General features: G+C 48.4%; 1 protein-coding gene across 2 annotated transcripts in view; it reads left to right on the top strand.

Moving 5' to 3' along the window:
* The window catches only part of PIPOX (pipecolic acid and sarcosine oxidase), a 108,668-nt gene extending 86,918 nt beyond the window's left edge, over nucleotides 1-21,750 (top strand). Inside the window, exons 1-8 of one of the 2 annotated variants that reach the window (XM_002748229.6) lie at nucleotides 8,230-8,404; nucleotides 9,856-10,004; nucleotides 17,583-17,796; nucleotides 18,074-18,256; nucleotides 19,177-19,323; nucleotides 19,681-19,839; nucleotides 20,430-20,505; nucleotides 20,793-21,750. In XM_002748229.6, coding sequence (XP_002748275.1) covers nucleotides 8,291-8,404; nucleotides 9,856-10,004; nucleotides 17,583-17,796; nucleotides 18,074-18,256; nucleotides 19,177-19,323; nucleotides 19,681-19,839; nucleotides 20,430-20,505; nucleotides 20,793-20,923 — 1,173 coding nt within the window. In that variant the 5' untranslated portion in view covers nucleotides 8,230-8,290 and the 3' untranslated portion in view covers nucleotides 20,924-21,750. Of the gene's footprint in view, nucleotides 1-8,229; nucleotides 8,405-9,855; nucleotides 10,005-17,582; nucleotides 17,797-18,073; nucleotides 18,257-19,176; nucleotides 19,324-19,680; nucleotides 19,840-20,429; nucleotides 20,506-20,792 lie in introns of those variants that run through there. The other variant, XM_054256161.2, reaches the window with a different exon arrangement.
* Nucleotides 21,751-26,614: the final 4,864 nt, after the last annotated feature.

Here is a 26,614-nt window from a genome sequence, read left to right as displayed (position 1 = left end):
GCCTGCAGAGTAGCTGGGACTATGGATGCGTGCCACAATACCAGGCTAGCCCTCTCTTTCTCTCTTGACTTCAAAGAAAGGAAGGGGACCCGAGGCAGAAACAGAAAAAAGAAGAGAATAAGAAAGAGTGAGAAAAAAGAGCAAGGAAGATGTGTCTGTCTCGCAGGCAGCACGGCCCAGAGATGGGCCAGTCTGGCTTTGGGGCCTGTCTGGAGGCAACAAGCAGAAGGTGGGCACTGAAGAAGGGTTAGAAGTCGTCCAGCATTCTGCTTCTCTTCCCTCCTTTTTCTCAGGCTTCCCTCAGATTCTCTGCCTCCATAGCTGGCAGGATAGTGTGGGAAAGACCCGAGTTTGCATATCTGTCTATGTACCCTAATAAACAGTAACATCAGCAGGACTGGCTGCAGAGCTAGGAGGGGAAGACCATATCTACCCAGAAAGGAGACGACCAGAGGGCCAAATCCTGGAGTTAATCTTCCTGCATGCTGCTGAATTTTGGTTGCCCTGTCACCTGTCAAGCCAACCCAGTTCATGTAAAAGCTGTTTACATTTCCTGCTCCCAATCTCCACTCTTCCCCCAAATCCCCACTTCAGGGTATAGTGATATCCAGGCTGTGAGGCACAGGAAAGACATGGGAGAGCATCTCTGCAGAGAAGGGAGGGGAGGCTGCCAACAGGGGCCACATACCTCATCTCCATCCCAGACACACGCTCAGCTCCACAGAGACCCAGGACCACTTCTCAGCACTCTCATTTCTCATTTTTCCCCCTGCCTGCTGAGCTTTAATGGGGCCTTCTCAAAAGCCTACTGGTAGATATATACCCACTCCGATGTACATGTGTATGAAGACACCACTTAATGACTACCTGGGGATATTTTAGGGCACCACAGTCAGATGAGTGTGCAAATACCGACATGTTTTTGTGCAGGGTTGTCAGGGAAAGACCTGGAAATAAGGCTAAGAAGATTCCAGTGATGGGCCGGGTGCAGTGGCTCACGCCTGTAATCCCAGCACTTTGGGAGGCTGAGGCCAGCGGATCACCTGAGGTTGGGAGTTTGAGACCAGCCTGACCAATATGGTGAAACTCCGTCTCTAAAATAAATAAATAAATAAATAAATAAATAAATAAATAAATAAAATAATAATAAAAAAGGAGATCCCAGTGTTCATCTGCAGGAAAGTTTCCCCTGAAGACAGATGAAAGCCACTCCACCCTCCTTTTTGGTATGTTTCCTTTTCTCCCCGTGAGGTCTGAGGGCACTCATTTGTGGGTTTATCCTGCCTGCCCCTAACTTCCAGGCTAAATCATGACTTTATATTTTCTCAGAGATTTCAGTCTGAATTCCCAAGGCTTTTCTTATTTTCTGGAGTCTGCCTAGCAACTGTACTCTTGTATCTTGAGGGAGAAGCATTGACTCTAATATCTGTCATTTAACAAATACAAACATAAAGGTTCGACCCCCTCCACCTCCTGGTCTGAAGGTGGGTGCTGTCCTGGGCACTCACAAAGGGCACTGTCAGCCTTCGATAAACCTTGCCAGGCCATAACAGGCATCTCACCCTCCCTGAACACCCAACAGCAGACAGCTAGAAAGCTTTGTGAGTCGGAGAAACCCACAACCTATCAGCAAACAGGAAGGGATGCTTTCTTATTCCCAAATGTCTCCCACATACCATGGAATACTATGCAGCCATCAGGGAGAAGGCGACCACTCGGTATGACTGATGTGGATTGCCAAGATAAAGAAAATGAAAACACCAGGGTGTTCTATACCCTACTTTTGCGATGAATAAAAGAGAACATACTGTATATGTTTGTCTACCCGTAGAACGTCTCTGGAAGGACACAAGAGAAAATAGCAACAGCGTTGCTTATATCTGATGAGAACTAAGCAGCTAAGGATAGGGTGGAAAAAGACATCCTCTACACAGTGGTCTCTTTTGTACACTATGCTGTTGTTCTATGTGTATGCATTACTTACGGAAAAATGACAATTAAAAAAAGCCTTCTCCTTAAAGAGCCTGGGGGAAGGCAGACATGCGAACAATTATAATACAATATGCTCACTGTTATTGAGATGCGCAGGGTGGGCAGGGAGTATAGGAGAGAGGCTGTCTAAGTGGGCTTGGGAGTGTCAGGGAATTTGGAAGAATCACCCGGAATGCTGAAATCCTCTCTGGGCTCGCCGTTGCCCAGGCATAAAGAACACAGTGAGAAGGGACCTAAGACGAAGCTGCAAGAGCAGGCAGAGGCCAGAGTGTGAGCAGGCAGAGGCCAGAGTGTGAACCGCCTTGTGTGCCAAGCTAAAGAATTTAGATTTTATCCTAATAGGAAATAGGCAGCTATTAAAGAATTTTCAGCAGGGAGTGACCTGTTCAGATTTGCTGTTTAGAGAGATGACTCTGGCAGGGATGCGGAGGATAGATTAAGAGGGGCAAGGATGGGGTGGGGAGAAGTGTTTTGAGGTTAATTCAATAATCTAGGTAAGAGATGGTGGACAGATGACCCTCGGGGCAAAGGGAGGGAAGATGGCGGAGAAGGGATTAAACCTGAGACCTGAACTGGGCTGGCAATATGTATGGAGACCATGCACAAAGCCTGCTCTGCTGCTGTCTGTTTTCTCACGCTGGCATCCTCTGCACGTTTGGATGCCCCAGATACCCCAGCAGCTGGCAGGATGGGTCCAGAGCACCCTTCCTGGTCTGCCTGCCTGCCTCCTTGCCCCAGGCTCCTTGGCAAAGCAGGGCAGGGAAAAGAGAACAGAAGCGTTTCCCTCGCCATCCAACTCCTAGGTTTCTCATTTATTCCTTGCTCTCTCCGGATTCGGGTCCTCTCATTATTTCTGATCTGTACAGCTTGCTGCTTCCCTGGCTCGGCTCTCCCACCCCCGTCTGTAAAGTGTCAATCAAGCCATCAGATGAGCAGCTCAGCCTCATATCCTCAGCGTCTCTGCCCCAGGACACAAGAAGCGATTGCTGACACACACAAGCAGCAAGGTGTAAGGCTGCTGGCTCTCCCTTTAATAGTCTTCCGATCCAGAATGGGTGTTAAAATGGAATTTGAGTGGATAGCTTCTCTCTGCCTGCCCCTGTCAGGACATCCACAAGGACGGGCAACCCTGAGAGAAGGGGAAGCCTTCAGAAGTCGATTCGCTTTTCATTTCAAGGTTGGGCCATAGCCAGTGTCTGCTTTCGGAGGAGCTGTTTGAAATTCTTAACGAGAAGCAGAATGCTTGAGTCCAGGAATCCAGGGCAGCCTTGTGAAGTAGGGATGGGGAAATGGAATTGTCATTTTATCTCTGAAGGGATATTGTATTAAACAAAGTGGGGGTGGGGGAGCGGGATACAGAGACGCTTTGTAGCTTCCCTGGAGGACTGAACAATAAGAAATATCGAGGGCAGGAGGAAGAACTGAGACTAGAACAAAGAATGAACTTCCCCAGGCCCTGGAACCAGGGGCCAGGGAGATTTGAAGCATCTGCTTCCTCAGGGGCTTGCTCCTTCTTTTACAAATTGTGAATGGATGTGTGATTTTTATAGAATACGGCAACTAATGAGCATGAAGCTCAATTACCCCACCAAGTTCTCTTTCGATCTTTGATCACACACACACAGAACACTTGGCTGCGATGTGTGTCCGTGTCTATTTGTGTTCTGCTTGTTTTTCTCAGGATTATCTAATACACACATTTCTGCAGAGCAGAGTCCAGCCTGTCATTTGGAATAGCTACGTAGTATTCCACTGTGCCAGCGAGCCAGAGTTTGCTCAGCCATTCCTTGTGGTTGGGTTATTTCCCATTTTTAAAAAATATTATAGAAGCACAGATATAAATATCTTCATGCCTTTGTCTCCTCTTGGGATGTGGTTCCCCAGGCTGAATTTTTAGGTCAGAAAGTTTGAGCCGTTTTACCTGGATGGCTGTGTATTGCCTCAGCCACCTCCAAGGAGATCTGACGACCCAAATTGCCACCCTCCACTACCTCTGTCCCCACAGCACTGACAACATAAGATGCTGTCATTTTTATTTAGTTTTGCTCATTTAATAGGCACATAATAGTACCTTGCAGTTATTTAATTCTCATTTCTTTCATTGCTAGTGAGACTGGGCACTCTTCCATGTGAGGATTTATTGTCTGCTTTTCCTCATATGTAAACTGTTCATCTCCTCTGACATCTTATCAAGAGAAATCTGGGGGCTGATCTTATATATTTACATCAAGCCTTTACATACTCAGATAGAACATTTTTCTCGGTTATGTCAGCCATTTTTTACTCTTGGGAGCTGTCCAGTTGTGATGTGGAGGCTAGCCTGTCCCAGGGGGTGGGGGTGGGAGTGGCATGGAGTTGTGAGGATTTCTGGACTCTAGAAATATATATATATATTTCTCTCTCTCTCTCTCTCTCTCTCTATATATATATATATATATATATTTTTTTTTTTTTTTTCAGAAGAATAAAAGTCAGGCATGGTGGCTCATGCTTGTAGCCCAGTGCTTTTTTTTTTTTAGATAGAGTCTTGCTCTGTTGCCCAGGCTGGAGTGCAGTGGTGCAATCTCGGTTTGCTGCAAACTCCACCTCCCAGGTTCAAGCAATTGTCTTGCCTCAGCCACCTGAGTAGCTGGGATTACAGGCTTATGCCACCACACCAGGCCAATTTTTGTATTTTTTAGTAGAGACAGGGTTTTGCCATGTTGGCCAGGCTGGTCTTGAACTGCTGGCCTCAAGTGATCCTTCTACCTCGGCCTCCCAAAGTGTTGAGATTACAGGTGTGAACCATCACCCTTGGGCAGTCTCAGCACTTGGAGAGGCTTAGGTGGGCAGATTGCTTGAGCCCAGAAGTTTGAGACTAGCCTGGGCAGCATGGCAAAACCCAGTCTCTACAAAAAATACAAAAATTAGCCGGGCATGGTGGTGCACTCCTGTGGTCCCAGCTACTTAGAGGCTGAGGTGGGAAGATCACCTGAGCCTGGGAGTTTGAGACTGCAGTGAGCTGTGACCACTGCACTCCGGCCTGGGTGACGAGTGAAACCACGTACCAACAACAACAAAAAAGATAAAAGAAAGAAAAATCCAGTCCGATGGCACCTACTCTCTGGGCTCCTATTTTCCTAGGAACAAAAGGGCTGGGCTGAGAGGACAGCCAGTTGCCAAGAGCAGTCTGGGGGATTACTTGTGGAATGAAAAGTGTTGCTGGGGGCCTTGGCAGGCCACTGTGTGGAGGCTGGCAGCCCCCTGTAGTCATGTGCATTTCCTGGACCATTATTTTCTCCCACTCACTGTGGGAGAAGCAGCGAAAAATTGAAACCGAATCATCATTACAAGTTCTGGCTCATCCTCAGTAAAGCACAGTGGTTAAAGGAGCAGCTTCTGGAGCAGACAGACCTAGGGTCATACCTCAGTGTCTTTTTTTTTTTTTTTTCATAGAGCTGGAGTCTTGCTCCATTGCCCAGGCTAGAGTGCAATGGTGTGATCATAGCTCACTGCAGCCTCAAACTTCTGGGCTCAAGCGATCCTCCTGTCTCAGCCTCCCAAGTAAGACTACAGGCATGCACTGCCATTTTTTGAGGAGATGCGGTCTTGCTATGTTGCCCAGACTGGTCTCAAACTTCTGGCCTCAAGTGATTCTCCCATGCCTCAGCCTCTCAAAGTTTGGGATTACAGATGTGAACCACTGTGCCCAGCCTCAGTGTCTTTGTATACCAGGAATGTGGTTTTGGGTAAGACAGGACCTCTCTAAGCCTTCATGTCTTCAGCTGTTAGGCAGTATTTTGGCTATGGCTGGGAAGGTAAAAAACCTTCCCGGCCGGGCGCGGTGGCTCAAGCCTGTAATCGCAGCGCTTTGGGAGGCCGAGGCGGGTGGATCACGAGGTCAACAGATCTAGACCATCCTTGTCAAAATGGTGAAACCCCGTCTCTACTAAAGATGCAAAAAATTAGCTGGGCATGGTGGCACGTGCCTGTAATCTCAGCTACTCGGGAGGCTGAGGTAGGAGAATTGCCTGAACCCAGGAGGCGGAGGTTGCGGTGAGCCTAGATCGCGCCATTGCACTCCAGCCTGGGTAACAAGAGCGAAACTCTGTCTCAAAAAAAAAAAAAACAAAAAAAAAAACCTTCCCAAAATGTTGTGGCTGAAAGCAACCCACCATTTTATTCTGTTTCACGGTTTTGTGGATGAGGAATTCAGATGAAGCTTGATTGGGTGATTCTTCTGCACTATGCAGCATCAACTGGGTCACTCGGTAGTATTTAGCTGGTGCTAGGCTGGGCTGGAGGACATAAGATGGCTTCGGTTTTCTTTGAGGAAAGGTCTTGCCATGTTGCACAGGCTGGTCTGGAACTCCTGGCCTCAAGCAATCCTTCCTGACTCAGCCTCCCAAGCCAAGATTACTTCATTCTTTTTTTTTTTTTTTTGAGACTGAGTTTCACTTTTGTTGCCCAGGCTGGAGTGCAATGGTGTGATCTCGGCTCACTGCAACCTCTGCCTCCTGGGTTCAAACAATTCTCCTTCCTTAGCCTCCCGAGTAGCTGGAATTACATGCATGCATCACCATGCCTGGCTAATTTTTTGTACTTTTAGTAGAGATGGGGTTTCTCCATGTTGGTCAGGCTGGTTTCGAACTCCCAACCTCAGGTGATCAGCCCATCTCGGCCTCCCAAAGTGCTGGGATTATAGATGTGAGCCACTGCGCCCAGAGACTTCATTCTTACATTGGGTTCTCCACATAGTCCCAGGTCCTCTCCACGTGCACTCTCCCATAGGGTGCCTGCACTTCTAACATGGTAGCTCAGGGTTCAAACATAAGAAGAGGAAGCTGCCAGTTTCTTTAGGGCTGGACCAGAAAGTGTCATTGGTATCACTTTTGCCATATTTTATTGGTGAATTGGTCATAGAGTCTATGATGGAAGGAGTGATAAAGAATTTGACACCATCCTTAATCTGTCAAAAGTGGGGATAAAAATACTCCTAAGCCAGGTGCAGTGTCTCGTACCTGTAATCCCAGCATTTTGGGAGGCTGAGATGGGAGGATTAGATGAGTAGAAGAGTTCAAGACCAGCCTGGGCACATAGTGATCCCTTGTCTCTACAAAAAATAAACAATTGCTGCTCATAGTGGCGTGTGCTTATAGTTTCAGCTACTCAGGGGGCTGAGGTGGGAGGATCCCTTGAGCCCAGGAAGTGGTGGATACAGCGAGCAGAGATTGTGCCACTGCACTCCCAGCCTGTATGACAGTGAGATCCGGGAGATCCTGTCTCAAAACAAAACAAAACAAAACAAAACAAATCACAATACAGAAACTCCTAGGGCAAGGAGGAGTAAATGAGATATCACACACAGAGGCAGATTTACCATGAAAAAAATGAAACTTCAAGCATAGGGTTCCTTAACTGAACAGTTTCTTCCACATCCAGGCATCTAATTTTGTGTTAATAATTCTCCTTTTTCCATTTGCTCAAAGAGGCCCCTCCAACTGTATAAGAATCAGGCCCTACCCATCTTGGCTCCGTCCTGAACCCCAGTATCAGTACTTACTAAGCATACTGCCTGGCGCAGAGAGATGCTCAACACGGGGCCCCTCCAGGCACTGGGCTGGCGCCTGGTCCCCTCCCTGTGCCTGAGGAGAGGGCTCCGCCTCTCACTCTGTCCTTTCCATCTTTTCAGGATCATTTCTTCTCCTTTCTTCAAAATGAAAGTAAAACATGCTGGGAATAATTTCATAATCACAAAACTGCCCTCCCAATTGGCCTCTGCCTCTACTCCCTGACCTCACCACCCACCAGGGAGGTGGGCCTTTCCCTGGGCATCGTGCCAAATTCTTAGCTGGGCCCCCTAGAAACTCTAAAGGAAATCAGGCTGAAGAGGGGAAAACCAGCAGGGGGAGGCAGGCAGCATTCCCGGTGCCCAGTACGGTCTAGGAGGCATTGAAATTCCAGGGCCGCTGTCCTGAGACAAAGATCATAATGAGACAGGAAGGTGGCAAAGGAAGGAGCCATTTGCATGACAATAATTGAGCCAAGAATAGAAAGCCACAGGGATACAAGGGTGAGGCTGGCAGCTGAGCTGGGCTAAACCTCACAAATCAGACTACCCAGCTCTGCTCTGCAGGAGAAGGGAGGCTGAGCCCTGGGCCAGGCTTGGCAGGGAGGGAATGGGGAGGACACGGCCCCAGGGCATTGTGGGAACACTGGCCAGGCTGGACTTCACCTTTATCCTCGTCCTTCAGCCGGGAGTTTGTCTTTGCTTGCCTTTGCCTTTGAGGCTCTGTGGCTGTGGGGCTGAGTGGGCATCATGGCAGCTCAGAAAGATCTCTATGACGTCATTGTGATTGGGGCAGGCATCCAGGGCTGCTTCACTGCATACCACCTGGCCAAACACAGGAAGAGGGTCCTCCTGCTGGAGCAGGTACTGTGTCCCTTCTGCACCCCTGACCTTAAGGACTGTCCTACTCACCTTCCCTGTAGAGGGGTTCCAGAGCCAGCAGGCTGCAGGGCAAGGCCAAAGGGCCTGAATCATCAAAAATTCTGTGTAATTTGTATCTTAGCTGCCTAGTGTGTTTCATGACAATTCAAAGAAGTTTCACATCCCTCACACCCACATCTAGGCATATTTTCTCTTCCTACTGCCTCCTAGTTCCTGCCCTTCACCAAGTGTCCCAGGCCCCGTTCTCTTCCTTCTCACTACTCTGTCTCTTCTGTGCCCAAATGGTTGATCTGACCCAGAAAAATAATTGGTTCTGGGTAACCTAAAGTAAAGGTAATTTTGCCTAGAGGCAAAGGTTGATTTATCAGCCTAAGAGGTAGGATTCTGCCCTGCATATTCCTGGCCTGGAAGCTTCTGTTTTTTTCTGCCACCTCCAGATAATAGCAGCCTCCTCGTTTGATACATGATCAGTGAGACTGAGGTCTTATTTTTCCCACTACGCAGTGCAGTCTGCAGTGACCGCTGCATATGTGGGTGGGCGCTGTGTGTCTGCAGGGTCCCTCGAGGACAGGGCCGCCCAGCTGTCAGCAGAACTTCCCACTGCAGTGGGCTCTCCCGTCCATTCTGCCTGCAGCTACCCAGGCTGGTTACGGTTTGCTCTTCTTGGTAATGAGCCAGAGTAGTTAGAAACCTTTTTCATTTCTTTATCGGTTTTCTCAAAGCCCAAGGGATTCCTGGTTCATCCTCTCAGGAAACTCATTGTTGCTGAATTCTGAGGTGGTTTTCTTACCCTGAGTGATCTGTAGCCACAGGGAAGTAAAGTCACCCTCAGTTTCCTTGTTCATAAAATGAAGGGGTGAGACCAGCATGATATGGAAGGTTTTTTTGTAATTTTGCTTCCTTATGAATTGAAGTGAGGTGAGATTGCAGCAGGATGGTTGAAGAATAGCTAACAAACTTCTGGATGTGAACGATGTTAAAAGGAAGCCCAAGTTAGGGCTATTGAACAACTTCTATCTTGATTGCCGAGTCAGTAAATTGGTCATACAGAGAGAATTTGGAAAGATTGTTTGGATTTTCTTTTTTTTTTGAGACAGGATCTCACTCTATTGCTAGGCTGCGTGCAGTTGTGCAATCACAGTTCACTGCAGCCTCAAACTCCTGGGCTCAAGCAGTCCTCCTTACTCAGCCTCCCAAGCTACTGGGATTAAAAATGCCACCACACCTGGCTAGTTTTTAAATTTTTGAGGAGACAGGATCTTGCTATATTGCGCAAGCTGGTCTCAAATTCCTGGGCTCAAATGATCTTCCTATGCGTAATCCTTCCCCGGATTGTGTGGAAATATTTGAAGGATACATGACTCCTGGTTGACAGCACACACTGGGTTTAAGGGGTGATGGCTTCCTTTGTCGCTCTTGTTTTCCACTTCCAGTTCTTTCTACCACATTCCCGAGGAAGCTCCCATGGACAAAGCCGGATAATCCGAAAGGCATACCTGCAAGACTTTTACACCCGGATGATGCATGAGTGCTATCAGATATGGGCCCAACTGGAGCATGAGGCTGGAACCCAACTGCACAGGTGGGCTGCGGGAGGAATTCCTTGAATCACGGGGCTCCGACCTGCAGGTGCTTGTAGTGTGTGAAGGGGCAGTGCCATGGAACATTGGGAATGCAATGGGAGGGACACAGGGCTCAGGAAGTACCAGACGCATGGGAGAGTTCTGCTGTCATGGTGGTCACCCCACAGGTCCAGTGGACTCTGGCCAGGCTCTGAGTTGCAGGACTGGGTTCAGGCCATGTGTCCAAGCCTAGCAGAAGCAGTACTGGAAAGCCTGCTGGCAAGGCACCATGTGGCAGATGCCCCGAATGGGGCGGAAATCTGCTGGAGTGTGTACTTTCAACTCTGCAGAGGCCTCTGCAACTCTTTTAGGGGAGGGGTTGGGCTAGAGGAGGAGGTTACTTTCAGGATTCTTTACAGTCCAACCAGTATCATAACTTTTCCTGCTGGGTCCTCACCCTCATAGCAACCCTAGAAACCCATTTTGTTCTCTTGGAATAACTTTTCCTGTAGGAAGAAAATGGGGCTGTTCCCCAGGCAGGATTGCTTGCCGGGGAGTGAGCCTGCACCTCTTTCTTGGCTGCCTTCATGGCTCTCTCCAAACCTCGACCTTTCAAGTACTCGTGGGAAAAAAAGTCAATACTCTGTGATGCAATGGGAACTTTAACCACCCCGCCTCCCCTCCCACCTCCTCTGTGACTCTTCACTGAACTTCCAACAAACCCCGGCTCTACTGCCACCTGGCTCTACCCTATAGGGTGGCAGTTTTTTTAGTGGCCAGGAACCGAGAGGTTACTGTTCTGTTGCAAAAACACCATTAACTTAAGAACAGAGTGAAATCCATTATGCAAATACAGCCAGGGCAGCTAATTATAGATATATTCAGAGGCAGCTAATGCACCCAGCACCCAAATAAAGGAGCATGTCTTGCTGGGGGGTGGCCTGGCAGAGGCACCCTTCTCTGTCAGATGTCTGTGAATACTGCTGAGCATCTTTTACTAAAAGAATCGCCCTGGGCCTTGGAGGGCACACTTCTTCCCAGCACACGATGAGACAACTAAGAGATGTTGGAGTGTCTGGAATCTCTGAGGGAGAAGAATCTGGAGTGCGACAGGCTTAGGTCTGACTTTGTGTTCTATTCCTCACCAGCTCTGTGATCTTGGAAGTTTCTTCACTTCTCTGTGCCTCAGTTTTTCTCATAGGGCTCTGTGAGGATTAAATGAGACTTTTGTGAAATACTTGGCCCAGTGTCTAGCACCTTTCTATAAGGGGCAGTCCCTTCCATCTATTCTGGGTCAGCTGCATCCTGTTCCATTGAGCGACGGGGGAAGAAAGGCAGGAGACAGATGAATGCAACAACCACAGACACCAAGGGTAGTGGCGGCAGGAAAGAGGGAGAGGGACCCTTGGGTAGGACAGTCTCAGAAGCACACAGTCCTCCTCTTTGGCAGGAGGACAGGAATTTGGAGGGGCTTTGGAACTGGGCCTGGCTCTAAATCTCAGCTCTGACACATTCAGCTGTGTGGTTTGGAATTCGCTGTTGAACCTCTGGCGAGACTCAGACTTTTCATCTGTGAAGTAGGGATACTAATACCTGTGTCATGGTGCTGCTGTGAGGTAATGGGCTTAGAACAGCACCTGGAAAATCATCTTCCTCCTCCTCTTCACCATATTTTTAGTGTTTACAATAAGAAACTACGCTGGGCACAGTAGCTTGCGCCTATAATCCCAGCACTTTGGGAGACTGAGGCAGGGGGGTTACCTGAGGTCAGGGGTTCAAAACCAGCCTGACCAAAATGGTGAAACCCCTACTAAAAATACAAAAATTAACCAGGCATGGCGGCAGATACCTGTAATCCCACTATTAGGGAGGCTGAGGCAGAAGAATCACTTGAACCCGGGAGGTAGAGGTTGCAGTGAGCCTAGATTGTGTCACTGTACTCCAGCCTGGGTGACAGAGTGAGACTCTGTCTCAAAAAAAGAGAAAAAGAAAAGAAACTAGGAGCTGTTCTAAGTATCTGATACCTATAACTCATTCCGTTCTCCCCACAACCTCATGAGAGGATTGCTGTCAGATACTCAGCGTCTTATCCCATTAATGCAAATCACAGAATTACTATACTCCTAAGTCTACAATAGAGGTTGGCCAGATTTTTCTGTAAATGGCCACCTAGTAAGTATCTTAGGCTTTGCAGGCCATGTGGTCTCTGTTACAATTATCCAACTCTGCCGCTGTAGCATGAAAGCAAGATGTAAATAAGTGGGCCCGGATGTATTCTAATAAAACTTTATTTATAGACACTGAAATTTGAACTTCATCTAATTTTCAGGTGTCACTCTACATTATTCTTCTTTGGATTAAAAAAAGTCAACAATTTAAAATTTTAAAAACCATCTCGGCTGATGGACCAGACAAAAACAGGCAGAAGGCCAGATTTGGTCCCCAGGCAGCTTGCTGGTCCTGGGCCTGGCAGATACTTCAAACTGGTTAACTTGTCCATTTCTGCCTCCAAATAAGTTCATGCCTAAATCATCCCAGGTCAAAAGACTGCTACTGTGCATTTAAAGACAGGGAAATATCATGGCACCTCTTAAAAGACCATTTCGTTGTCTCACAGCCCCAGTTATGAAAAATGAAAAGTAATGTGAATATGCTTTAAAAACCTCTAAAGTGTTATAGAGTGCTAAGTATTCTTACTATTGTTGCTATTATTCGATTATTAAAAGTCCTTTCTTATAGCTAGGCTAATGTAATCAGGAACACTAATTTATTTGGTTCTTTTACTTAGCAGGGACACAGAACAGATATTTCCCAGTCTCAGAATGGTATCTAACTACGGCTCTACTACCTTTGGGCTAAAAGCCATTTTAATTCCTTTAGCTTTTACTGATTCTGGTTTTCTAAATGATTCATCATTGGTGTGGTTTTTACGTCTCCCCACGTTCTTCTAGAAGAACCAGCACAATACCATAATGCTACTGATAGATATGAGCATACTTAATGCTATTTGATGATGATTAAACAAACAAACAAAAAAGCCTTTAGGAGTTGGCAGTTCAGGTGGCTGTCCAGTGCTTTTCATTCTGTTCAGCTGCTTCCTATGACAGTGGCATACTAAACATGGGTAGGTTTGGTATATTTGCATATATTCTGGGAACAGACAATGACACATGTGTCAGATCACAAGGTCTGAATCTTTTGTGATGTGTATAGCCAGGACACTGCTTCCAACAGCAAAACCCAGCTCCCTGGCCCATCTCTTTCCTGCCCCGCCTTCTCCCTTTGAGTCCTACTATCTAGCTCCTGACCCGGGCTGCCCCTGCTTAGCTGACAATATCAGACAAGATCACAGCCGTAGGCAGTACAGCTGCTGGCAGAACCTGGTGGCCCCCTCTGCAGCTGCTGCTTCTTGTGTCTGCAAAGTGTCTGGCTTGTCAGCCACATCCCCTCCCTGGAGCAGTCTTTGTTAACCAATTCCACCTCGGCCCACTGAGCAGAAGATGAAACGCCGAGAGCTCCTCTAAAACCAACAAAGACAGCAGCCATTACCAAGTCCCCATTCGAATCCCTTCCCCAAGGTGACTCAGAGCTGGCTTGCCTGGCATTTTTAACCCAGAGAGAGGAGAGCTGGAGCTTGGGATGGGAGATGACAGGTGCAGGGAGAGCAGTCTCCCCTCCCAATTCCTCCCCACTCCATCCCGCACCCTGTCCTGCCATAGTAACTGGTGGAAATCCCTGATCACCAACTCCCTACATCACATCTGAGGCATTAGTTGGGCCATAGAGGAGTCAACACAGCCCTTGGGAGGAATCTTCAATTACTTCTTCCTAGTGCTGGATGAAGCTAGGTCTGGAGGAAGGAATAGTTCATATCAAATGCTCTTGACTCAGCTGATGGGCATTCTGGGAGCTGCACTCTTTTCTAGAGTTCCCTGGCAACCCAAGCGCTGGCTTTAAGTCCTTCTTTGTAGCTAGTCCTGACCATTCATTTCCTGGTCATTTTTCATCCTGCAGATGCCCTTGTCTCTTCTTACCCTTCTCTTTCCCAAACTTTGCAGCCCAGGTCTAAGCAAAAAAAAGAAGATGGGGAGGCCACGAGCACAGTGGTGAGAAATTGATGCAGAATGAGCGGTCTATTTGTTGGGATCTAGAAAAAGCCATTAAGAAAATAAGCACTTAAATGATTTTCAATCTGCCCATGGAAGTCATCTATCTTCATACGGGGGGAAAAGGCCCATTCTCCAAGCTGGTTTTGATTGACTGGTTTTCAATTCTCTAAGCATTTCCCATAGGAGACTCTCACCTATCTCCCATAATGACAGGCCTTTGCATTTCCAGGCAGTGTTTTACATTTATTTCTGATTTGCTCATAATGGTCAAAAATCTCTCTCCAATCCAAGGCATTTCTCCAGCAGCGCACGGTTTCCCTCAGGCCAAATAGCTCAGCTGTGATCCACGAAAAATGAGAATTTCCCAAACACATCTTTGGACTAGGGGAGGGTCCGGCATCACACATTCAGATGGAAAATTTCCCACTGTTAGATCAATATCTGGGCTAAGAAATAAATGCCACAGGGGCAGAGAGCTGGAGCAAAATGATTACAATCGGCATAATTACATTCACCGGCGGAATCCGTTCGCTGATTACTCCCAGGAATGGGGAGCTCCGGCTTCATCCACCACAGGACAGCTTGGGAATTAGAACATCACTCAGCATTTCATAATTCTACAGATTTGCCCATTGTCGTGGCATGCGTTCATTTTTCCCATACAGTACATCCCCATAAGAGGAGTTATTTCAAGGAAAGAAGGAGGAAGAAAAGGAGGAAGAAATGATGGAAAAAGGGAAAGGAAATCTCAGAGCATATGAGAGGCCAAGGCTGGTATAGCAGGCAGAGGTTAGAATATGCTGCTCTGGAATTTCCGGGTCAGGGATCTCACATTACATCTACTTAGGTGTGGTTTAAGCCAGGTCTCTCCCAGAATCCCACCCAGCCAGGACCCCACTGGGTAAAAAGGGCTCAAGGAAATATATGTATGTGACTTCATACTTATTTGTTGACTAAGAAGTTTACTAGGGCTGAGCACAGGGGATCATGCTTGTAATCCTAGCACTTTGGGAGGTCAAGACAGGAGTTTGAGACAGGCCTGGGCAACATAGCAAGTGACCCTTGTGTTGACAAAACACAAATAATTAGCCAAGTGTGGTGCCACATGCCTGTAGTCCCAGATATTTGGAAGGCCAAGGCAGGAGGATTACTTGAGGCCAGGAGTTTGAGATGGGCCTGTGCAACACAGTGAGACCCCTATGTCTACACACACACAAAATTAGCCAAGTGTGGTGGCATGCGCCTGTAGTCCTAGATACGTGGAGGGCTGGGGCAGGAGGAGCTCACTTGCGGCTGCAGTGAGCTGTGAACGTGCCACTGCACCCCAGCCTGGGTGATAGAGTGAGACCCTATCTCCATTAAAACAAAAAATGTTTGGCCAGGCACAGTGGCTCACGTCTGTAATCCCAGAACTTTGGGAGGCCAAGGCAGGTGGATCACAAGGTGAGGAGTTCGAGCCCAGCCTGGCCAACATGGTGAAACCCCGTATCTACTAAAAGAAAATACAAAAATTAGCTGGGGGTAGTGGTGCGCACCTGTAATTCCAGCTGCTCCGGAGGCTGAGGCAGTAGAATTGTTTAAACCTGGGGTGCAGAGGTTGCAGTGAGCTGAGATCGCGCCACTGCACTCCAGCCTGGGTGACAGAGTAAGACTCCATCTTGGGAAAAAAAAGTTTACTAGGCAAGTTTTCAGTACCTCTGAACCAATCTGAAGTTCTTTTCGGGGCCACAGAACAAAGACAGTCTGCTGAGAGCAGGGATCTCCACGGCATCTTTCCTCTGTTGAGCGTTGCAGAGGCAGAGCTCTCGTTGCTATCTCGCTGGTGGTGAATGCTGGGTAGGCGGGGGCCGTGGCAAATGGATTGGGCACGCTGCGCGGCTCTGTGTACTGACACCCGCCCCAGGGCCTACTGTGTCCCTACCCCCTCCCAATCTTCTCTTTAATCCCCCCAACCAGATAATGTGGGATTTGGAAGCATGTAATATCCATGAGACTCCATTATAGGCTATTACGAGCTTTATACGCACTACCTGGGGGATGTACCAGGCCGCTGCTGGGCAGTGCAGCAGCTGAAACGGAGAAGAACCACAGGAACGGTCCCAAAGGCCAGAGTGACTCTTCCATTGTTTCTATCTGTTCCCCCCACCCCCAAAAGGAGCTCTATCTGGTCTCTTGTGACAGAGAGGTAGGAAGCATGAAAGAGAAACAGCTTTCACTCCTTTAGGGAGTACAAGCATAGAGGGAGGTACAGGGAGAAACAAAATCACAGTCACTGAATGCATTGCTGGAGCCCTAGGAGACCGTCTGCCAGTGTTTCTGCATGGGACATTGGAATTTGGGGTGGAATCTTCTCGAGCATTGCAGGTGTAGCATCCCTGGCCCCTGCCCACTGAATGGGAGTGGCAGCCCCAGGCATTGTGCCAACTACAGAAATGGCTCATGCCATTTTCAATTGTCCCTGGGAGGGTGGGTAGGTGAGCAGGGGGCTACCACCCAGTGTGGAACCATCAGCAGTTCAACGGGCACGTTACAGAGGAGGAATCTGGGCCCAAAGAGGTGAGCGACTTGATCAAGGTCATGCCAAGGTGAAGCCAGGACTAGAGACAGAGCCAGGTTTCCCAGTTTAAGACCCTTTCCACGAAACAGGCTGCCTCTAAGGAACTGAGAGACAGAGACAGACACACAGGAAGGGACAAACATATCCGACAAGAAAGAGAAAAAGGAAAGGGACAGAGCAGAGGGTGGCATGGAAGCGGGGAGGGCAGAGGAGAATACAGAACAGAGAGATCAAAATAGTGAATGGGGTCAGGGACAGGAGGAAGGGGAAGAAATCTCATCAAACTGACTGAACTTCCACCACTTTCAAGCCATGGAACATGAAAGAGGACTTAGATCTGTGCCCTCAAGGGCAGGATGGGTCCTGAGAAGGGGGATAGGGGACAAGAAAACCAATAGCGAGAGCCAAGGGCAGACTTGGGAATGGGCTGGAAATCAGCATGAGAATACTGAGACTCTACCAACTGACTCTAGATGGCTTCACCTGTTCTCTGAATACGAGGCCATGATGCCTCTCAGTGCCTACACCTGGACCTGAGATCCCTCCTAAAGCAGAGCAAATGGCCCAGGGCTTTGCCTTCTTTTGTTTTGTTTTGAAACAGGGACTTGCTCTCTCAACCAGGCTGGAGTGCAGTGGTGCGATCATGGCTCACTGCAACCCTGACCTCCCTGGCTAAAGTGATCCTCCCACCTCAGCCTCCCAAATAGCTGGGATCACAGGCATGCGACATCACACTTGGCTAATTTTTAAAAAAAATTTTTTACTTTTTGCAGAGAGAGGGTTGCATGATTGCCAGGTGGTTAGTGAACTAATGGCCTCAAGTGATCCTCCTGCCTCAGCCTCCCGAAGTGCTGGGATTACAGGTATGAACCACCACATTGGGTCCAGGATTTTGAAACACACCTTCACCTAGGTGACTTATTTCTTAACAGGCAGACTGGACTACTGCTTCTGGGAATGAAGGAGAATCAAGAATTAAAGACAATCCAGGCCATTCTGTCTAGGGAGGGAGTGGAACACCAGTGTCTTTCATCTGAGGAACTGAAGCAACATTTCCCAGATATCCGGTTGACCGGGGGAGAAGTGGGGCTCTTGGACAAGTTCGGAGGAGTTCTCTACGCAGACAAGGCTCTCAGGGCCCTGCAGGTAACGTGGTACAGCCCTGGGGCAATGCAGGTGCTCCCTGCTCGGCATCCTGGATCCCAATCAGCCAGCCCCAGACCCCTCTCTGGATGAGGCCTTTGCCCTTCCGGTTTTAGTCTTGACTTTTTGGGCAGGGCGGTGAAATATACACTGCTGGCCTTGTCAATATAGGCAAGGTCTAGATTCTGTACTCTTTTCTGCCCTAGGGGAAAGTCTTTTTGTCCACCAGGGTGAACCACATACAGAACTAATTCACCTTTCCCTGCTCCTGCCCTTTCAGGATGTGGTTGGACAGCTAGGAGGCATGGTGCGTGACGGAGAGAAGGTGGTGGAGATAAGCCCAGGGCTACCAGTCATGGTGAAAACCACCTCCAGGAGCTACCGAGCTAAGAGCTTGGTCATCACAGCAGGTCCTTGGACCAACCAGCTCCTCCGTCCCCTGGGCATTGAGCTGCCTCTCCAGGTAAGAGGAGCTGAAAGCCTGAGAGTTGGTGCTTAAGAGAAGCTTTGGAACCAGATGGAGTTAGGTTGAGTCCTGGATCTACCTCTTGCTAGTGGACAACCTTGGGCAAATTCGTTCACCTCACGGAACTCAGTTGTATCACCTGTGATATGGGGGGTGATAGCTATGTCATAGAGATGTTGGAGAACTGAATTATTAGGCTGGTGCAAAAGTATTTGCGGTTTTACCAGAATCACGGCAAAAACTGTAATTACTTTTGCACCAACCTAATATATGCTGTATATAAAACCTTTAGAGGCCAGGTGTGGTGGCTGATGCCTGTGATCCCAATACTCTGGGAGACTGAGGCAGAGAATCACTTGAGCCCAGGAGTTTAAGACCAGCCTGGGCAATACAGCGAGGCCCTGTCTCTACAAAAACTTAAGAAAAATTAGCCAGGTATGGTGGCATGTGCTTGTAGTTCCAGCTACTTGGGAGTCTGAGGCAGGGAAGATCGCCCTGAGCCTGGGAGGTTGAGGCTGCAGTGAGTTGTGATTCTACCACTGCACTCCAGCTTGGGTGACAGAGCAAGACCCTGTCTCAAAAAAAAAAAGAAACAAAATAAAAATAAAGCCCTTAGTACACAACCTGGCTTATAGTAAGCACTCAATAAATCTGAGGTCTTATTAATTCCCAGAGAGAGAAATAGGGCTGGGTCTGGGTATAGTTATGGGAAAAATCTAAGAATGGGAGAAGAGACAGGCTTGGAGATCTTTGTGCATCATAACACATGTAACAGGTAAATAAGAGACAAGCATGGATGAATTCAACAGGGTGTCCAGGCTTGTGTCAAAGGGCCTCAGGGCCCCAAAGAAACTGCTCTCATTGCTGTGGGGTTCCATGGCCTTTCTTCATCTCCCACTTCCTCTCCCTGCCTCAAGACCCTGCGGATCAACGTGTGTTACTGGCGACAGATGGTTCCTAGGAGCTATGGTGTATCCCAGGCCTTTCCGTGCTTCCTGGCGCTGGGCCTGAGTTCCCACCACATCTATGGACTGCCCACAGGAGAGTATCCAGAGCTGATGAAGGTGAGCAGAAAGACCGAGATAAGGCCGGTAGATGGGGGCAGCTTCTCTGACTTTCCCCTCCACAGATGCCCTTGGGTCCCGGGGCAGCAGCAGGAGCCTGCTTTGCTCTTGGTGATTTGCAAGGAAAGAACCTCAGCTGCCTTGAGGCCCAGCAAAAGGAGCCCTTCCTTTGCCAACATAGGGTGGTTGTAGGGACCAAGAGCTAAGCAGTCTCAGGTGACAGCCTGCAGCACCTGCCAGGAGTGGGAAGGCTGGAATGATGGATGGGGCCCGTCCTGTGTACACGCCTGCCTCTCGGCTATGGGTGTGCATGGAAGGCCAGCCCTCGACATTCACGCTGCTCTGATTGGAAGCCAGGTCAGCTATCACCACGGCAACCATGCAGACCCTGAGGAGCGGGACTGCCCCACAGCACACGCCAAGAGCCAAGACATCGAGATCCTGAAACGCTTTGTCAGAGATTACTTACCTGACCTGAAGCCCGAACCTGCCATCATTGAGCACTGCATGTACACGGTAAGGGGTCTGGGCAGCTTCTCTGGTCCCCCTCACCACTCTGCAGAAGGGGAGAAGGAGACAGACCCCGCACTGGCCAGGCCCTATTGTTTGACCCCTGACATAGGGTATGACTTTAAACAAAGGAGCTCATTTCTGTGGGTCGGTTCACCTCTACCAGAGAGGGGCCTGTTAGAAATTATTCCTATTCTTCTTCATTAGGAAACTAGGCTACGCCTGGCAGTCAGTCCTTCACTCTGATTCCCAGAAGAGCTCTAAAAGATTTTTTGGCAAGCTCCTCCAGTTAAGCAGGCCTTAGGGACAAAGAGAAGAGACAGATGTCACTAGGGCCTGAGGCATCTTGGCTAAAGTTAGTTTACAAAGATTAACTGAACACCTACTGTGTTCATAGCTCTGTTCGAGAAGAAAGGCAGATGGACAAATGAGAAAGACTGGCATGCCCAGAGGGGCACTGGCATGTGGGAAGCATCCCTGTGCCCTATTCCATCCTTTCTGGAAAGAAATCCAGCCCAGCCCCTCCCGTCAGAGCCTGCAGTTCTTCCTCTTCCCTCGAGCCTCAAAGGTCACAAGGTGTGATTGTTTCTTTCTAGAACACCCCTGACGAGCACTTCATTCTCGATCACCACCCAAAGTATGACAACATTGTCATTGGTGCTGGATTCTCTGGTGAGCCTGAGCTTCGGGGAATGGGGTGCCTTAAAGCTGACTGACCTCAGTGCCAGGCAAAATGATATTTTCCACACTCTTAGCTGCTCAGATAGGTGCTGGCCTGGACACTGTGTGTGTAAGGAGGCTGGGCAGTCAGAGAAGGGGTATTCATGGTGGGAGGCTGCTTCTGGCTTTGGGCTGTGATCAGGAGGGCAGTCAGCCCTGTCTGGGTAAGAAGGGGATGTGCAGAGAGCCCAGCCTCTCTGTCTCTGAGGCTGCCTGAGAGTCTGCTCTTCTTTTCCCAGGTCATGGGTTCAAGCTGGCCCCTGTGGTGGGGAAGATCCTGTATGAATTAAGCATGAAATTAACACCATCTTATGACCTGGCACCTTTTCAAATCAGCCGTTTCTCAAGCCTGGGCAAAGCCCATCTTTGACCTCTTGTCAGAAGCCTCCCTTCTGTGCACAGGAGCTGATTTCACAAATGGAGATGTCAGATGAAGGGAGTGTCCCTGTGATGTCATCCTTTTCTTCTGCCTCACTTTAATCCCTTGTAAACACCAGATGAGTAACTTTACCTTCTTTCCTTGGCCAGCTCCCCATTGCAACTACTTTCTTGCTCCCAGAATGTTGATCAGATATTCTACAATCGCAGAGTAGCAAGGACCTTTGAGATGGATATATCAGTAAGAAGAGGGCACAAGAACTGGCTCCGGAGACCAAAGCAGTTGTTAAAAAGTCTCTTTGTTGGGGGCCGGGTGCCGTGGCTCATGCCTCTAATCCTAACACTTTGGGAGGCCGAGGCGGGAGGATTACCTGAGGCCAGGAGTTCAAGATCAGCCTGACCAACAATAGTAAAACCCTGTCTCTATTAAAAATACAAAATTAGCCAGGTGTGGTGGCAGATGCCTGTAATCCCAGCTACTCAGAAGGCTGAGGCAGGAGAATCAGTTGAACCTAGGCGGTTGCAGTGAGCTTAGATCTCGCCATTGCACTCCAGCCTGGGCAACAAGAGTGAGACTCTGTCTCAAAAAAAAAAAAAAAAAAAAAATCTCTTTGCTGGGATATTTGAAGAGCATGGGATGGATTTAACTAAGTCTGCCCAGAGGAGGGTGAACAAGATGATCTCAGAGATCACCGTGCCCTTGGAGTTCCTTTTCCTAAAGCTAGAGCCAGCCTCCATCACAAATGCCTACACAATCTGGCTTGTCTTCGATGACCAAATAAATATTTGTGGAACAAATAAATAACTGCCCTGCATGAAGTCTGTAGTGGGCTTTCTTTTCTATGTGACCTCATTGCTTCCAGACTCTAATTGTCTAAATTAGCACCACAGAATCCATTAACCCAGGAACCCTTGGAGTCTTTATCCCCTCAATGCGCTGCACCCGCTTTCTTTGGATTCTTTGTCTCCTCCTTACCCCCTCTCTGGTTCTGTGAAGATGCTCAGCTCCCCAGTCTCTCATTAAGGTGTATTGTCAGGCCCTTATGAAGATCGAGCTGTTATACCAGAAAGAGAGAGAGAGACACACTCACTTAGAAACCCTGTTCAATGTTTGAATGTTAAATGTGCCATTTTATTATCATTAGGATTGCTCCCACTTAATGAAACAGCATTAGCACCGAGTCAGCTGGCCTCCTTGCACTAATTGCTTTGGAAGGGAACAGGCTTATAACCACCCCAAGGTGGGTGGAGGGGTGAGAGGTGGAAACAGAGACTTAAGCAAGGCTAGATGCACTGAGATGAAACCCACCTGGAGGATCTCCAGATTGGGCCAGTTCGGGTCCAGAGAACGAGTTAAAATGCCCTGGGGAGAGAAAAACTGGGACTGGGCGGGGAAGGCGGGGGAGTCACACAGTGGGGAGGAGCAGGCAGTGAGAATGACAGTATAAATATTCCCAAAGGAAATACAACACGGAGGAAATGACTCTTCAACTGCCTGAGTCCTTAAGGGCCTAGGCACGTGTATCAGTGCTGATTCTCCAGTGAGTTAAAAAAGCCAGCCAAGCCCATCAATCCCATGCCAAGTCTGCTTTTTGTGTGCTCTCAGCTGGTTCCCTGAACCTCAGCCTCTATACAACGGGAATCATCATATCTGTAAATGGGAATAATAATACCGACCAACTCCACAGGGGTGTGTGAGGATCAATTAAGATCATTCATTCATGTATTTGTTCAAAACACAAATACTGAGTGAGCCTCTATTATGTGCCAGGCACTATGTGAGGCACTGTGGATGTATCAGTGAACAAAACAGATAAAAATCCCTGTTCTAAAACAGTATGGTTGTTCCTCAAAAAATTAAAAATAGAATTACCATATGATCCAGCAATTACACTTCTGGTATATGCCCAGAAGAAGTGAAAACAGGATCTCAAAGAGTTATTTATATACTCCTGTTCAGAGCAGCATTATTCACGATGGCCAAGAGGTAGAAACGACCCAGGTGTCCACGGTTGGATGAATGGATAAACAAAATGTGATATGTACATACAGTGTAACATTATTCAGCCTTAGAAATAAAGGGAATTCTGGCCGGGCACGGCGGCTCATGCCTGTAATCCCAGCACTTTGGGAGGCCAAGGGCGGGTGGATCACTTGAGGCCAGGAGTTGGAGACCAGCCTGGCCAACATGTCGAAATCCTATCTCTACTAAAAATACAAAAATTAGCCAGGGGTGGTGGTGCATGTCTGTAATTCCAGCTACTTGGGAGGCTGAGGCAGGAGAATCACTTGAACCTGGAAGGTGGAGGTCGCAGTGAGCCAAGTGACAGGGCAAGACCCTGTCTAAAAATAATAAATAAATGAAGGGAATTCTGATATATGCTACCATATAGATGAAACTTGAGGACATTATGCTAAGTGAAATAAACCAGTCACAAAAAGACAGGTAGTATTATTCCACTCCATCCATACAAGGTATCTAGAGTAGTCAGAGTCATAGACACAGTAAGTAAATAGCGGTTGCCAGGATCTGGGAGAAGGAAATGGGGATTTGTTTAATGGGTACAGATTTTCACTTTTACAAGATGAAAGGAGCTCTGTAGATTGGTTGCACAACAATGTGAAAGTACTTAATGCCACTGAGCTGTACACTTAAAAGTGGTTAAGATGGTCAATTTTGTTATGTGTTTTTGACCACAATTTTTAAAAAAGATCTTTTTTTTTTGAGACAGAGTCTCCCTCTGTTGCCCAGGCTGGAGTGCAGTGGCACAATCTCAGCTCACTGCAACCTCCGCCTCCTGGGTTCAAGTGAGTCTCTTGTCTAAGTCTCCCAGGTATCTGGGATTACAGGTGCCTGCCACCACGCCTGGCTATTTATTTTGTAATTTTTTTTTTTTTTTTTTTTTTTTTTTTTAGTAGAGATGAGGTTTCCTATGTTGTTCAGGCTGGTTCTTGAACTCCTGGCCTCAAGTGATTCACCCACCTTGATCTCCCAAAGTGCTGGGATTATAGGTGTGAGCCACTACACCTGGACAAAAAAAAAAAACACATTCTTTTTTTTTTTTTGAGACGGAGTTTCACTGTTGTTACCCAGACTGGAGTGCAATGGCATGATCTCGGCTCACCGCAAACTCTGCCTCCTGGGTTCAAGCAATTCTCCTGCCTTAGCCTCCCGAGTAGCTGGGATTACAGGTGCGCACCACCATGCCCAGCTAATTTTTGTATTTTTAGTAGAGACGGGGTTTCACCTTGTTGACCAGGATGGTCTCGATCTCTTGACCTCGTGATCCACCCGCCTGGGCCTCCCAAAGTGCTGGGATTATAGGCATGAGCCACCGCGCCTGGCCAAAACTCATTCTTATAAAGCTTACAGTCCAGTGAGGAGGAGGCACATAAGCAATTCACGTAAGTAATTATATATTTGAAGGTGCTAAACGCTTTGGGGATAAAACAGAGCAGGGTGATGAGGAGGTGACAGGGAATGCTGGGGGAGGGTCTGACCTTTCAGGTGGGTGACTAGGGTAGGACTCACAGAGGAGGGGTCTTTGGGCAGACTTGAAGGAGAAGGAGTACGCCATGCAGGCCTTTGGATGCAGGTGAAAGAATGCTCTGAGTTGTAAAGCAAGGTGTTATTGTGTTATCACTGCGGGGAGAGACGAGTGAGACACACAGAAGGACCAGAATAAGATCCCACCAGCTCCAAAGCCAAGAAAGTTGGGGAGAAAGATGCTCGGAATGTCACCTCTCACCCCACAGCTGCCCGCAGTTCCCTCTGGCTTCTCTCCATGCCACCCCCTCCCCCAGCCAGCTGCAGCTCCCCTTCCAAAATATCCAGCATTATTCAGCTTGTTGGTGGCAGCTAAAGGAGGGACCAGTGTCTCCCGGAGGCTGAGAAAGGACGAGTGGGGGCTGCTCCCAAGCCCTGCCTCAGCTGGCAGAGGCCTCTCCAGATAAGCCGAGGAAAGAGTGGGAGGAGGCAGGGGGTGAGTGAGGAAGGATGGGTGTTGGGGGATGGATCGGGCCAGTGAAGAATGCAGAGAGACAAGAAATTGGGAAAGAAGAGATTGACAATGTGCAGGCCAGCACCTGCAGGGATGCCACACACCTCTAAAACCAAAGGAAACGGGCCCAGAATGCCCAAGTGGGGGAAACCAGCAGTTCTTAGGTGGGGTGGGGTGGGATTGTAGAGGAGATGTTGGGAATAGTCTCTGGGCCTAAGGGAAAGCCAAAGTCATTGCAGAAGGGGTCCTGGGACAACCTGAGAGTTTCAGTTATATCGAAGGATTTTCCTAAGCAGACCAACCAGTTTTCTCTCTCTGCTTCTCTTCTGCCTGAGCGTGGCCAGCCATCCCCTTTCACACAGGCCGTACAGATCTTCAAGATGGAAGAAAATCAAAATCAATCGGACAGGCAGGAAGAGACCTCTGGAAGGGCAGCTAGGGTCTGCACAGGCTGCAGAGGAGAGATAAGGGCAACGAAGAGAAAGGCTGGCCTGGTTGGCAAGCAGACTGAGGAAAGCAGAGGCAGGCTGAAAATAGATTGGGGGCGGGAGAGAAGAAAGCCAGGCCAGGAAAGAAGGGAGAGCAGAGGCAATCGATGCCTTCGTGACTCTGACCCAATTTTTCATCTCTCAGCCTTGCCAAAAGATGAGGAGATGGAGGGGAAATCGGGAAAGACAGGCAAAGAGGGAGAAGAGTCAGGGCAAAGTAATTTGAGTCCTTAGACCCAGGTGATCGAGGGGTACCAGTCAGGGATGGTGGTGGGGAGAGGAGGAGGTATACACTGTCCTCAGTACCAGTTAAGACCCCAGCAGAGTTTGGCATCCCAGAATGAATTTCAGAGCTTAAGGAATGTGAGTGTACCCAGGAAGGAGGGTCAACTATCTAGAAAGGTCAGAGGAGGCTGAGTCAGTCTGGAGACAGTCGGCTGGAAAGTTAACTCCATGCCTGCATTTTACTTCTCAGAAGAGTGATGAAAGATTTTTTTTTTTTTTTAAGACAGAGTCTCATTCTGTCGCCCAGGCTGGAGTGCAGTGGAGCGATCTTGGCTCACTGCAACCTCTGCCTCCCTGGTTCAAGTGATTCTCCTGCCTCAGCCTCCTGAGTAACTGGGATTACAGGCATGGGCACCACGCCCAGCTAATTTTTGTATTTTTAGTAGAGACAGGGTTTTACCATGTTGGCCAGGATGGTCTCCATCTCCTAACCTTGTGATCTGCCCACCTCGGCCTCCCAAAGTGCTGGGATTACAGGCTGCACCTGGCCAAGAATTTGGTTTTTTAACGGTGGGCTTTTAGTGCAGCAGGAGGGATTAAAGTTAGACTTCAGGAAATCCATCTCATTAGGTAGATTCGTGAGATACTAAAACATGTAGATGAGCATTCTTGTATTCTTTCCTTGGAAATCTTTTTTAAAAAATGAGAAGCCCCACTATTTGGGCCTGTAGAGGCTTGTCTGAAGGGCAGGGCCTCCCCTCAGAAGTTCTGGAAGTCTGCTGGCTAGAAAGGGAGTCAAGGATTTTTATTACCCTGGGGGTGGGGTCTGAAATAGATATCTGGGCCTAAGACAGGGCTGATACTGGCACCTGGGCTAGGGAGAATCGGGGAGACCCAAGGTGGGCTGGATCTGTCAGCCCTGGAGGAGCAGCAGGGACAAGGGGTGGGATTCTAACAGGCAGGACCCTT

The sequence above is a fragment of the Callithrix jacchus genome, chromosome 5, assembly GCF_049354715.1.
Source record: "Callithrix jacchus isolate 240 chromosome 5, calJac240_pri, whole genome shotgun sequence".
NCBI classification, from domain to species: domain Eukaryota; kingdom Metazoa; phylum Chordata; class Mammalia; order Primates; family Cebidae; genus Callithrix; species Callithrix jacchus.
Note: the sequence above shows the minus strand (reverse complement) of the source record. Positions and strands in the feature narration are given on the sequence as shown.